Source organism: Grampus griseus (genome assembly GCF_964374135.1).
Source record: "Grampus griseus genome assembly, chromosome: 2".
NCBI classification, from domain to species: Eukaryota; Metazoa; Chordata; class Mammalia; order Artiodactyla; family Delphinidae; genus Grampus; species Grampus griseus.
The window spans coordinates 46,681,749-46,695,728 of NC_139018.1; the positions used below are offsets into that span (position 1 = coordinate 46,681,749).

Sequence of the window (13,980 nt, forward strand, 5' to 3'; positions counted from 1 at the left end):
AGAGAGGTGGCATATGAAGACCAGTGGAGCTCTGACCCATATTTGGCTCACAGTGGGTTCACTGGGACTGTGGACTCACTCGCTAGCCATTTCCCCAACCCCTGAATGCATAATTGGAGTGTACATATGTGGTAGTTGGCTGAACCCCATATTGGTTCCTTGACCTCTGGGTAAGAACTGTTGCAATGGGGGAAGACCAAGAGGAAGCCTCTAAAACCCCTGCTCCCAATCAAGGCAGTAAGTAAAAGCAATTGCATACCAGAGGGAATAGTAGAGATTAGTGCCAATCTTAAAGATCTAAAGGATGCAGGGGTCATGGTCTCCACATATCTCTGCTTAGTTTACCAGTCCAGTCCTTTACAAAGCCAGACTGATCCTGGAGGATAAGGGTAAGCTATCGCAAGCTCAACCAAGTAGTAGTCCCAATTACAGCTGCTGTGCCAGATGTGGTATTTTTGCTAGAACAGATTAACATGGTCTCAAGTACTTGGCATGCAACCACTTATCTGGCAAATGTATTTGTTTCATCTTCATCAGGAAGGAAGACCAGAAGCAGTTTGCATTCACGTGGGATTAACATAGTATACACTTACAGTCTTGTCCCATGGCTGTGTTAACTCTGCCATCAGTCATCTGTCATAATATAGTCTGAAGAGTGCTGGACTCTAGATATACCATAGGACATTATATTGGTCCATGATATTGTTGACATTGTGTTAATCAGACTGGATGATTATGAAGTAGAGAGTATGTTGAAGGACTTGGTAGGGCACACATACTATGAAGGGTGAGAGATAAGCCTCATGAATATTCAGGGGCTTGGCGTGTCAGTAACGTTTTCAGGAATCCAGTGATCTAGACAAATTATTGTATTTTTCACTTTCTACCACCAATAAGGAAGCAGAATGCCTGGTAGGGTCTTCAGATTCTGGAGATAAGTATATTCCATGAATGGGAACCACGTGACATAAAAGGTTTCCAGCTTTGAGTAGGGCCCAGTGCAGGAAAGGGATGTGTAGCACATCTAACCTATGTTGCAAACAGCCCTGCCTCTTTGGCAGCATGATCTGGGAGACCCTGAGGTATTATCTGCAGTGAAGAATGATGTTGTGTTGAGTTTATGGCAAGCCGCAGTAGGAGAATCACAATGTAGACACCTAAAGCAATGCCATGCCATCTACGGTGGAGAATTATGTGTTAATTGAAAATCAGGTGATGGTATGTTTCTGGGTTCTGGTAGAGACAGAGCACCTAGTCATGGAACTTAAGTGGCTCTGTGGCACAACCGTCCACCATTACCTGGGTTCTATCAGACCCACCACGTCATAAATTGGGGTATCCCAATAGCAATCCATCATAAAGGAGAAGTGGTCCATCTGGGACTGGGCATGACCATGACCAGAGGGCACAAATAGACTGCATGAGCAAGTGGCCCAGACTCTCATGTCATCCACTGCTGTGGCAGTTTCCTCTCCCTCATCTTATACCTATGGCCACATACATAGTCTCTTATGACCAGCTGACAAAGGAAGCTAAAGGCCAAGCTTAGTTGTGGATGTATTGGCTTGGTATGTGGATATATGAGGAGAAGTTCTCCCAGTGAACACAGCTTTGAGCAGTATAGCACATCGTCCACCTTATGTGGTAGGAAAAGTGGCCAAAGGAAGAATATATACCAACTTGTGGGCATTTGTAAATAGCTTGGCTGAATGGTTGGGGGTCTGAAGGAGAACAATTAGAATATTAAGGATTAGCAGATATGGATACGAGTAATGCGGATGGACCTATGCAAGTGAGCACTAAGTGTGAAGATCTTTGTATTACCTGTTAATACTCCTCAGTGACAGGGTTAATTGACTCTAGTCAGTAGGTAGAGTGGGTGCAGGGAAGAATACCTCTGGATCCTCTGAGTTGTCTGTTGGTACTCCCTGCCCAATTTTGTTAGTAGATGTACCAATTCTGCCATCATGGCCTGGAAGGGCATGGTGACTAAGACCTCCAGGGTTGATTATACAGGCTCTCTGCCTGGTAAGCCACTTAAATCAGCAGAGGTGGTAGCTGAGAGTGAGGGGAAACTATGTTGGGAAATAGAGGAAGAAGGTGATGAATATGACACAACCCCATGACCAGCTGCAGTAGCTAGGGCTTATGTTTGTCTGGTTAACGTTAATACTAAATGTTTCCCTAGGAATAGAAAGGAGTTGTTCCCGGAAGGGGTAAATTTAATAGAGAAAGTGAGCACAAAGCGTACTACAGTAGATTCTGTAATGTGCCACCCAAATTTTTTACACCCACTTAAAGATTTAGACACTCATTTTCCCAGCTGCTCCAGTGCTACCTGCAAATAGCTTATAGCTGAGTTCTTCACCAGGCATTGCTCTCAGCTTAAGGGAGATGCCTCTCATAGGTTACACTCCTCCCTGGGGTAGCACACATTCAATGGCTTATCCAAAGAGGAGTACAAAAGCACACTTTCTAGCCTCAATTCAGGGCCTCTCTCAAGGGTCATCCCAATTTTATAGTCCCTATGGAATTTGTTGGGTCTCTATTGCAACTACAGCTCAACTTCCCCCTGTGCCTGGCCCTGCTTCCCTCACTCCTTATAGGTGTTGTTTCTGAGAGAACTCCCTATGGATGTTGTTACCAAGAGCATGAAAATCTCTACCTCAGAAACTGTTTTCTAAAGGAACTCAATCTATGACAGTGATGATCATAGGAAAGACACAACAGAGATAAACAAAAGAAGACAAAAAATTATCTGTCACCTCTCCATTAATACCTTAGTGCATTTCCCTCTACTCTCTTTTCTATGAATATATATAGATATATATATAATATGCATATACTTTATAAGTTCTTTTTTACTGTGCATACTGTCTTTTTTTTTTTTTTTTTTTTTTTTTTGTGGTACGTGTGCCTCTCACTGCTGTGGCCTCTCCCGTTGCGGAGCACAGGCTCCGGACGCGCAGGCTCAGCGGCCATGGCTCACGGGCCTAGCCGCTCCGCGGCATGTGGGATCTTCCTGGACCGGGGCACGAACCCATGTCCCCTGCATCGGCAGGCGGACTCTCAACCACTGCGCCACCAGGGAAGCCCTGCATACTGTTTTTATACCTTTTAAACTTAATACATTATGAATGTCTTATAGCTTTCTTCTATAATTCTTAGTTGCTGCATAATTCATAATATGGATGTACCAATATTTTATTGTGTGGTTTCTAATTTTCATTATTATAAATAATGCTGAAATCATCATCTCTATAGCTAAATCTTTTCCTACACATGGTTGTTTTCCTTATTTATAAATGTAGAATTGTTGATCAAAAGCTATGGATAGCTATATAAAAACAAAGCTATTCTCCAGTAGATTATATGATTGATTCTTTAAGATATGCTGTGTCTTGAACCTCAGTCCTCTAGTACTGGCATGCATTTGCGTTTACAAAGATGATTTTGTCACAGATTTATCCTTTTAATTCTTTTTAAGGGTATGTAGGCCCTGTTTTATATATGTAGGTTTACTTCGGGGATTTTATTCCTAATATCTCATCCAGCACGTGGGAGGATACGAAGGTGCATAGATTTCTCCCCATTTTTCCATTGTGTGTTTTAACCAGAAGAAGGGAGGGCAGATTTAAGACCCTATCCTTTTGTAACATGTTAACTCCCAGTCCCCTTCAATACCCTTTACCTCTGTATTTAAATAATTTCTAAATATGAAAAGAATTGCCTGGAACTATACTACTGTTCTCCAGAAGGGACAATTGTGAGACATTAAAGAGTGGAGAGGGTACCCTCAGCAGAGGCAGAGCCCTCGTTCCAATTAATGAACTTCTTGGAGGAGAGCATAAGTAATTGGTTTTGAGGTTGTTTCCACTGCCTTTAAAGGACAATTGAAGGGCTCATCAAGATGTGCCAAATGTTTATAGAGTGCCTCTTTGGATGAGTATCTGTTTTAAATAAGTGAATTTAAAGGGGCCTGTAACTCACTTAAATTACACCAAGATGGGAGACTGGAGACAGGATATAACTTCCAGTTGAAATTCCTTGATCTCTGGTTTAGTCTTAATTTTATAGATAACAAAAGCCATCATTGGAAGAACTTTAACCAGTTATGTTCAAATGGTATTCAGATGGGGCACAGGTTGCAGGCTATCCCCAGGCTTGTTGGTTCAGATCTGTTTTCTTCTAAATGCAAAAGCTTGGTATTTGTTGGTCCAATGAGTACATACAGTTTGTAGCTTGAAAGGTCTCTTGAGCTCCTCCTTGGACAGAAGGAAAACAGCGCTAAGAGAATGCCATACCCTTCTCACTGGCCCCTGAAAACCATGGTGCCACCTGGTGAGTCTGAGGAAATCAGCTGCAGGATTTGAGAGAGGCTCATCCTATAATTCCCCTTCCTTCCTCCCAGGTGAAGCTCCATCTATAGTTTCCTGAGGCTGGGCTCTTGATCCAGCCTAGTGCACTGGGTTTGAAAGCTTCAATGAAGTACACACTTGGCTGAGGCACTGGGAGGAGCTGGGTGACTCAGAGACGGCAAAAGGGACTCGTTATAGAAGATGGGAGTTGTGGAACAGGGCTCAGAAATACTCAGAGAAAGGCAGGCCTGGACATGCAATGAGAAAAAGGCACCAGCCTGAAATTTCAGTGTACCCTGCCAGTAAATGAGGATGGGAAGACTAGTGGATGAAGACGGAGAACTGACATCTAGATTTGTCTCTGCCTCTAACTAGCTGCGTGGTCTTGGGAGAGTCATTTAATTTTCCAGGGCCTTGGTTTCAAATGTTATAAAATGAAGGATTCAGAGAAGAAAATCACTAGGGTCATTTTCATTTTAAGGTCTAAAGGTCTCTGATTTTATTTCTAAGAATATGTTCAAATTATATCTAATTGTCTTTAAGATTCCAGGCACTTCCCATATTTGAACTGTGTACCTGTTTGCTTCTCTATCTTAAATCTTAATGAGTTAGCTGACTTTAAACTTACTGCTCACTTCTCTCCTCTTTACTCTGAACCCCGATGGACATCACCCTCTTCACCACGGTGCTCAAAATGCACAGCATGAAGATGACCCTTGACCTCATGCGGGCTCTCAGTGCTGCCCAGGTGTCCTATTGCATTTCCCTACTCTGATCTTTCCCCTACTTTCTTAGGTAACTATTTCACATCTTTTCATCTTCCTTCAAACCATTCAAACTTTTTCCCTCCTTCTGACTCTCAGCTGATAAATCTGCATCCTATTTTCCTGAGAAAATAGAAGCAGAAGAGGATTTATACAAGATCCCATTGCCTCATCTACCCAGTTATCTGTGCCTTTGCCTTTATATTCTGCCTCTCCTCCAGTTAGGGTGCATGAATGATCTGTATGTTAATCTAAGACTGACTCCTATGCTTGTGACTAGACCCCATCTCCTCTTGCCTACTCAAGAACATTGCTCCAGCAATTGTCCCCTCTGCCCACTCACATCATGTTTTTCTGTCTGTAATGGATCATTTCCATAGCATACAAACATGCTGAAATACCGTCCAACTTAAATGAAATTTCTCTCGTTTCCACATTTCTCCCAAATGTTGCTCCAATTTTCTATTGCTATATACAGTAAAATCCTTGAAAAAAGTTGTCTCTAATCACTGTTTATAATTTATTCCCTCCTGTTCCTTTTTGTACCCACTCCAGTGACTTCTGTGTAGCTATATCCAGTAGTCAGTTATTAGTCCTCATCTTACTTGACTTATCTCAGCATTTGATGTAACTAGCCACTCTCTTTTTTGAAAAATATTTTTCCACTTAGCTTCCACCTTTTGGTTCTCATCCTACCTCACTAGCTATTCACCTTTCTCTCAACAGTGGACTGCTCAAAGGTATAGTCCTTAGAACTCTTCTCTTCTGTATGCACCCACTTCCTAGGTGGTCTCACAGAGCCTCATGACTTTAAATTCATGTGTACTCTGATGGCTCCCAAATATTTGTCTCCAACCCAGAAATTTCCTTTTACCTTCAGACTCATTTAGCTAACTACCTATTCTATATAGGTATCTGATAGGCATCTCAAACTTAATATATCTAAACCACACTCCTGATTATTCCCCCATTCTAAATCTGTGCTTTTCATACAGCCATTGCCTCAAAGTACCTGGCATCTCTATCTCTATAGTTGCTTAGACCAGAACCCTTGGAGACATTTATGAAAACTTCTGTTTACATTCCATTCTGTTGGTGGCTCTACCTTCAAAATATATTCAGAATTCAACCATTTCTTACCACCTCCACTCCTGTTTTCATGGTCTCCCTGATTGGCCTCCTTGCTTCTGTTCTTACCATCAATTATATTCTCAACATGGCAGATAGAACAGTCATTGAAACTGTAAGTCAGATTGTGTGACTCCTTTGCTCACAACCACCCTGGGGGTTCTTATCTGGTTCATAAGATAAAACCCAGAATTCTTACAACGGCCTATGAAGTCTCTAAATTTTCTCCATCACACCTTCCCCCTCTAATAATTTCTCTCACCTCATCTCCTACCACACTGCCCCTCATTCCCTCCACTTCAGCCACATTGGCCTACTGCCTGTTCCTGCTTCAGTGCCTTGCACATGCTGTTCCCTTGGCTTGGCAATGTCTTCCTACAGACAACCACAAGGCTCACTATTTCACCACATATGAAATAGACACCCACCCTGCACTCCTATCCTTTTTACCCTATTTAATCTTTCACCATAACATTTTATCATTATCTGGCATATATCTACTTTAAAATGCTTCTGTTGTCTGTCTTCCCTCACTAGAGTGGAAGCTTCACAAGGGCAGGGCTTTGTTCTCTTTTCATTGCCGAGTTCCCGGTGCCTACACCTGGGCTTGGCACATAGCGAGTGCCCACTACTGATATATTGAGTAAATATGTGAATGAATGAGGAGGTTCATGTCAGTCCCATGCACTTGCCAAAAGATTGTGTTATGCAGGTGCTTCTCCATTAGCTTATGTGTGTGCACATGTTCCCAATAGTATGCCAGATGACAGAAATTCAGAAACTGCCATCCCAGTTGAAATCTATGGTCCCTTCAACACAGTATTCTCTGGCCAACAACAATCCAGGGGAATTAGTCAAAGCAGATATGTACACTTGATAGCACATTGTCATTTGTAAGGCTAGATCTGCAATTCAAATTAGCTTGAACAAACAGAAAAAAGGATATATTGGTTCCAGTAACTTGGAAGTTTAATGGGTATTTTTAGGTACAGCTGGATTGTGAGACTCCAATGAAATAATAACTTTGTATATATCTCTTGGATTCTTCTTTCCTGGGTTGGCTTCATTATCAAACGGGCCCTCTACAAATGATGGCAAAGATAGCCTTAGGCAGTTAGTTCCAAGCTTATGCGGTCCCCAGCCCTACCAAAATTCCATGAAGTTGGCAAGGGGCAGACTATAAAAGGAAGCAAATCAGAGCAAATCAAAAAGTAACATTGCGCTCTTCTCCTGATGGCCATTTGTGAAGTTGATTGATTCAAAAGTTTTAAATGTATTTTTATTTCCTTGAAGTCATTGACATAGATTTGTCACTTTAGATTCAGCTGTCTTTGATTATCATGTTTCTTAGAGCCCCATATTTGTTTCCTCTGCAACTCTTTCTGGCATAACGTTATTGCTCTTAAAGCATTGATGAGGCTTTGGAAACTTTAGACCAAACACAATTGAAGTGCTAATTAGCCCCTTTGGTGCTGCTGTCATGACCTGATGAAAATTACACAGACTGGGGCAATGTCTATGCGATCTGATGCAAGTGGTGTGGTCCTTGCCACCAAAACAGGCCTCACACCACCCTTGGCCAGAGGCCAAGGCCAAGTCAAATTCTGCTCCAAAGTGAGATGCAGCTTGAGAACAAACTCATGGCTTAGGAAATCAATAGATTCTACAGGCATTTCAGTCATGAGGTTTGGGACTGGTCCGTCTGAGTCCTTCTTTTAACATGGACCTGGGCTGTCCTTTCTTCAGTCTGCTTGATCCAGGGAGTGGAATGGGAAGCTTACCTTGTTCCTAAGACAGATTGCCTTTGCCATTAAAAGGTCACTGTTCCACTCATCCCTAGAGAGGTCTTGGTGGATACTTTCAGATGTGGGGTGAGGGAAATAGAGGGAGGGATAAAACAGGTCAAGGTTTAAAGTTGGAAGCAGCAAAACTAATTCTGCTGATTTAAATAGGAAAAGAGTTTGTAAGAAAATATTGGGTGGCCCACAAGATCACTGGAATGGCTGGAGATCCATCCCAGAAAATCAACAGGAATGTAGATTTTGTGAGTTGAATTGTGTCCCCGTAAAAGACATGTTGAAGTCTTAATCCTCAATACTTGTGAAGGTGACCTTAATTGGAAATAGGGTCGTTGTAGATGTAATCAAGTTAAAAATGTGGTCATACTGGATTATGGTGGTCTCTGACCCAGTGACTGGAATCTTTTTATGAGAAAGGAATGGGAGATTGATACAAAGAGACATAAGGGAAGACACAGGCAAGAAGGCCATGGAGGATAGATGCAGAGATTGGAATGATGCCACTACAAGCCAAGGAACACCAAGGATTGCCAGCAACTACCAGAAGTTAGAAGAGGCCAAGAAGGGTTCTTCCCTAGAGCTTTCAGAGAGAGCATGGCCCTGCCAATAACTTGATTTTAGACTTCTAGCCCATAGAACTGTGAGAGAATAAATTTCTGTTGTTTCAAGCTACACTGTTTGTGGTACTTTGTTGTGGCAGCCCTAGGAAACTAACACAATAAGGAAGCATTGCAGTGGGAGCCCCAGCCAAAATCATGCTGAGTCTGCAGATGTAATGCAACAGCTGCTGCTGGTTCCTGATGCTGGTGCCACTGGCAATATTGCCCTCTCCTCTGGCCCAGGATGAATCCTCCACTCTGCTTATTTCCTTATATTCAAGTTCTGGGTAGGACTGTAAGTTCTAGGTAGGACTGTAAGTTCTAGGTAGGACTGGGTAAAGTCTGGGTCACATGTGCCTACCCAGGCTGACAAGAGGAGAGAGAAAACAAGAATCTGGGAATTTGGAAAGTTACGCCGTGGGTCTTTCCCAAAGATAGGAAGGAGCTTCAGATGCTAGGTAACCAAAAAAAAGTCACTGTGACATGTATATGTAAGAAAGCAGCTGTTTTAAAATGTAATAAATTGCAAATAATAATACTGAAGTTTGTGAATAATTTGCATTTTGGCATAAACTGGAGGGATTGCAAGTTTATCTTTTAATATCCTTTTAGGTTCCTGCTAGAAGTCTGGATATATCGTATATATCTCCATGACATATACCTGAGAATGTCAGATCTGAAAATGCCATTTGCTAGGCATCTCTGCAAAAAACAAGGTAGGTATATGTTAATGTAGAGGTCGTGTCACCACAAGTCTGGGCAGATTCCGAAGAAGGCCAGAGGAATTGCACTCTGTAGAGGCAGTGTAGGCCTCACAGAGTGATGTTGATGAGTGTGGGTTTTGAGAAAACTGGGGAAAGGATTAAAAAATATATGGTAAATGTGGAAATTTTATGGATTATAGTCTCATTAGCATTTTTAAGAGATGTAAGGAAAGCACTGAATATCTTTTATAAAAAGTTCTTGTGGTGAAGAATCCTAAAGATGCTACCAGAAAACTACTAGAGCTAATCAATGAATTTGTTAAAATAGCAGGATACAAAATTAATGCACAGAAATCTCTTGCATTCCTATACATTAATGATGAAAAATCTGAAAGAGAAATTAAGGAAATACTCCCGTTTACCATTGCAACCAAAAGAATAAAATACCTAGGAATAAACCTACCTAAGGAGACAAAAGACCTGTATGCAGAAAACTATAAGACACTGATGAAAGAAATTAAAGATGATACAAACAGATGGAGAGATACACCATGTTCTTGGATTGGAAGAATCAACATTGTAATAATGACTATACTACCCAAAGCAATCTACAGATTCCGTGCAATCCCTGTCAAACTACCAATGGCATTTTTCACAGAACTAGAACAAAAAATTTCACAAATTGTATGGAAACACAAAAGGCCGCAAATAGCCAAAGCAATCTTGAGAAAGAAAAACGGGGCTGGAGGAATCAGGCTCCTGGATTTCAGACTATACTACAAAGCTACAGTAATCAAGAGAGTATGGTACTGGCACCAAAACAGAAATATAGATCAATGGAACAGGATAGAAAGCCCAGAGATAAACCCACACACGTATGGTCACCTTATCTTTGATAAAGGAGGCAAGAGTATACAATGGAGAAAAGACATCCTCTTCAATAAGTGGTGCTGGGAAAACTGGACAGCTACATGTAAAAGAATGAAATTAGAACACTTCCTAACACATACACAAAAATAAACTCAAAATGGATTAAAGACCTAAATGTAAGGCCAGACACCATAAACTCTTAGAGGAAAACATAGTCAGAACACTATGACATAAATCACAGCAAGATCCTTTTTGACCCACCTCCTAGAGAAATGGAAATAAAAACAAAAATAGACAAATGGGACCTAATGAAACTTAAAAGCTTTTGCACAGCAAAGGAAACCATAAACAAGACCAAAAGACAACCCTCAGAATGGGAGAAAATATTTGCAAACAAAGCAACTGACAAAGGATTAATCTCCAGAAATATACAAGCAGCTCAATATCAAAAACCAAACAACCCAATTCAAAAATGGGCAGAAGATCTAAATAGACATTTCTCCAAACAAGATATACAGATTGCCAACAAGCACATGAAAGGATGCTCAACATCACTGATCATTAGAGAAATACAAATTAAAACTATAATGAGGTATCACCTCACACCGGTCAGAATGGCCATCATCAAAAAATCTACAAACAATAAATGCTGGAGAGGGTGTGGAGAAAAGGGAACCCGCTTGCACTGTTGGTGGGAATATAAATTGATACAGCCGCTATGGAGAACAGCATGGAGGTTCCTTATAAAACTAAAAATAGAACTACCATCCGACCCAGCAATCCCACTACTGGGCATATACCCTGAGAAAACCATAATTCAAAAAGAGACATGTACCACAATATTCACTGCAGCACTATTTACAATAACCAGGACAGGGAAGCAACCTAAGTGTCCATCGACAGATGAATGGATAAAGAAGATGTGACACATATATACAGTGGAATATTAGCCATAAAAAGAAACGAAATTGAGTTATTTGCAGTGAGGTGGATGGACCTAGAGTCTGTCATACAGAGTGAAGTAAGTCAGAAAGAGAAAAACAAATACTGTATGTTAACACATATATATGGAAGCCAAAAAAAAAAAAAGTGGTTCTGATGAATCTAGGGGCAGGACAGGAATAAAGACACACATGTAGAGAATGGACTTGAGGACATGGGGAGGGGGAAGAGTAAGCTGGGACGAAGTGAGAGAGTAACATTGACATATATACACTGCCAAATATAAAATAAATAGCTAGTGGGAAGCAGCTGCGTAGCACAGGGAGATCAGCTCAGTGCTTTGTGACCACCTAGAGGGGTGGTATAAGGAGGATGGGAGGGAGACCCAAGAGGGAGGGAATATGGGGATATACGTATGCATATAGCTGATTCATTTTGTTATACAGCAGAAACTAACACAACATTGTAAAGCAATTATACTGCAATAAAGATGTTTAAAAAAAAAGGTTCTTGTGGTGAAATATACATAACGAAATTTAGCATTTTAATTTTTTTAAAGTATACTGTTCAGTGGCATTAAGAATATTCACATTGTCGTGCAACCATCACCACTATCCATTTCCAGAACGTTTTCGCCATCCAAACAGAAACTTGACCCATTAAACAATAACTCCCCATTCCCCCCCCTCCCCCACCAGCCCCTGGTAACTACTACAATTCTTTCTGTCTCTATGAATTTGATTATTCTGGGTACCTTATACAAGTGGAATCATGCAGTATTTGTCCTTTTGTGTCTGGTTTATTTCACTTAGCATATGAATTTCTTTTATAATTATTTTTTTTACCTCTTAGACTATGCTTTAAATTATGATTTATTTGGGGACCGAACCATGTGTGACTTAGCTTTTTTAGGGCTGCATTAGTGTAGTGCTGCTTTTCTTGATGGGAATTGAACGTAGGAGATAATTACACTAAGAGGTAAACCAGGCTAAAAATAAAAATAGGTTCAGGAAAGGTTGAGATAACCTTCTTGATGACAGATCATGTGGGCTTTTAAGGAAGACAGATATCTGAGGTTGACAGCCTGTGATGCTGCTTATAATTGCTTCATCCAGTTCCCTATCAAAGGCTTTTTGGTATTTCTGGTTGAGAGTGGGTCACATGCTCTTTACCTACTCCCATTTTCAACTTCTTTCAAAACTAAAATGCTGTTTTAACAATCATTGACCCCTCTGTTTTGCTATGGAGAGATTGGTTGATTTGGTTTTTGTAAACACAGAAGTTAATGTGATGCGGCCAGGGTATTTTTGTTTGTTTGTTTGTTTTTGTTTTTAGAAAAATCTGTTTTAGATCTCATGGGTAAGCCTTAAACATATCAGTCATTTCTGAAGTGACCACTTGGGCTTTATCCCACAACTATTGAAGAACAGGAAGTTAGAGGGACATCACCATTTTCTTTTGGAGTATTTTAGAATGTTTATGATCAACCTGTGAGACCTTTCAGGAAATACTCAAAATAAATTGTCATCTACTAGTTATCTGACTTTGCACAGATTGTTTTAACATTGGTGACTCAACTTTTTTTTTTTTTTTTGGAAGTGCAAGTGGTTATGCCTACCTAAAAGATTGTGAAAAGAATTCAAGGAGCTAGCATCTACATAGAAAGCTCTCAGTAAATTATAGTTGTCTGTGTTGATTCTATACAATCATATTATATCCTTTGCAGGCATCTGCACATTTGGTAGAATTTGAAATTTCATTGGCAAAGAAATCCATAGGTATTATATAATACTTGCAGCAAGATAATAGCATATTGTTGTCTTCAGCTGGGTTTAATAGAAGCAAAGCCTGAAATAGGGATTCAGCTGCTCTTTGCTAAGAATCTATAAGGTAATAAGGAAAACAGGATAGGGAGGGGAAGGAGCCATTAAAAGGTGTGGTTTAAGGTAAAGTCAAGCCTTCTAGCTTCATGTTGGAACAAGAGGGGGAACCGCTGGAGTATAAATCCTACCACAGGATCGTCCCAGGCAGCAGTTCAGGCTTTCATTCTATGACGGGACCATTTTAGGACTCTAAAACTTTTATGGGAAGTTTGTGGAATCATCAAAAATGGCTATTTGCTGTGAAATCTGTGTCCACTAACTTTAAAATGGCTATGCAGTAGATTCTCTTCAACCAATTCTCAGTGACGAAGCAAACCAAAATAGCTTCACAATGAAAAACAAAACATCTAGTAGTTCATGAATTTAACTACTATTTCTTAAACATCTGTTAGGTGCTTAGAACTGTACTGGGCACAAAAATCATGGCCCAAACAATAAGAATTATCAATGGAGTTTTTTTAATTGCTTAAAAAATAACCAGTTGAAAACAAGATAGCAATAATCATTTCCTCCAGGCTTTTCAGTAAAGTACCTAGGCTGCTAAATGAAACCTGGTGTTTAAACTGTATTTTTGAAAAAGGATGCTAGAACTTGTTTAAATGAGTTCTTTACATAGCTAAACTTGGAAAGTTGAAATATTAGCAGCAAAAGTGGTACCCTGTTCCTGCTTCAAGCTATTCCTGATTGCACGTGAAAATCAGGGGAAATTTGTGGTAGCTGAGGTAGGGCTTTGGAAATTGGTATATTGAAAATGCTCCCTTTGAAATTAATCTAGAAATACGTGGTTTCTTAACATAAAAACATGTAACTCTGGCTAACATCTATTGAACAACACATACTTTTAGATACAGTAATAAAGGGTTCTTGCAGGAGAAGGCAAAGAACTGAATTTCCTTATTTAGACCCGAGTTCCTGCCCTTAAGTATATTTGGT

General features: G+C 40.4%; 1 protein-coding gene across 1 annotated transcript in view; it reads left to right on the forward strand.

The window, feature by feature from the left end:
• LOC309819227 (uncharacterized protein) overlaps positions 1 to 13,980 on the forward strand; it is a gene marked incomplete at its 5' end in the record, with an annotated part of 243,055 nt that overhangs the window by 200,227 nt on the left and 28,848 nt on the right. The window contains one exon of the mRNA XM_082649367.1: positions 9,261 to 9,364. Coding sequence (XP_082505493.1) covers positions 9,261 to 9,364 — 104 coding nt within the window. The remainder of the gene's footprint in view (positions 1 to 9,260; positions 9,365 to 13,980) is intronic.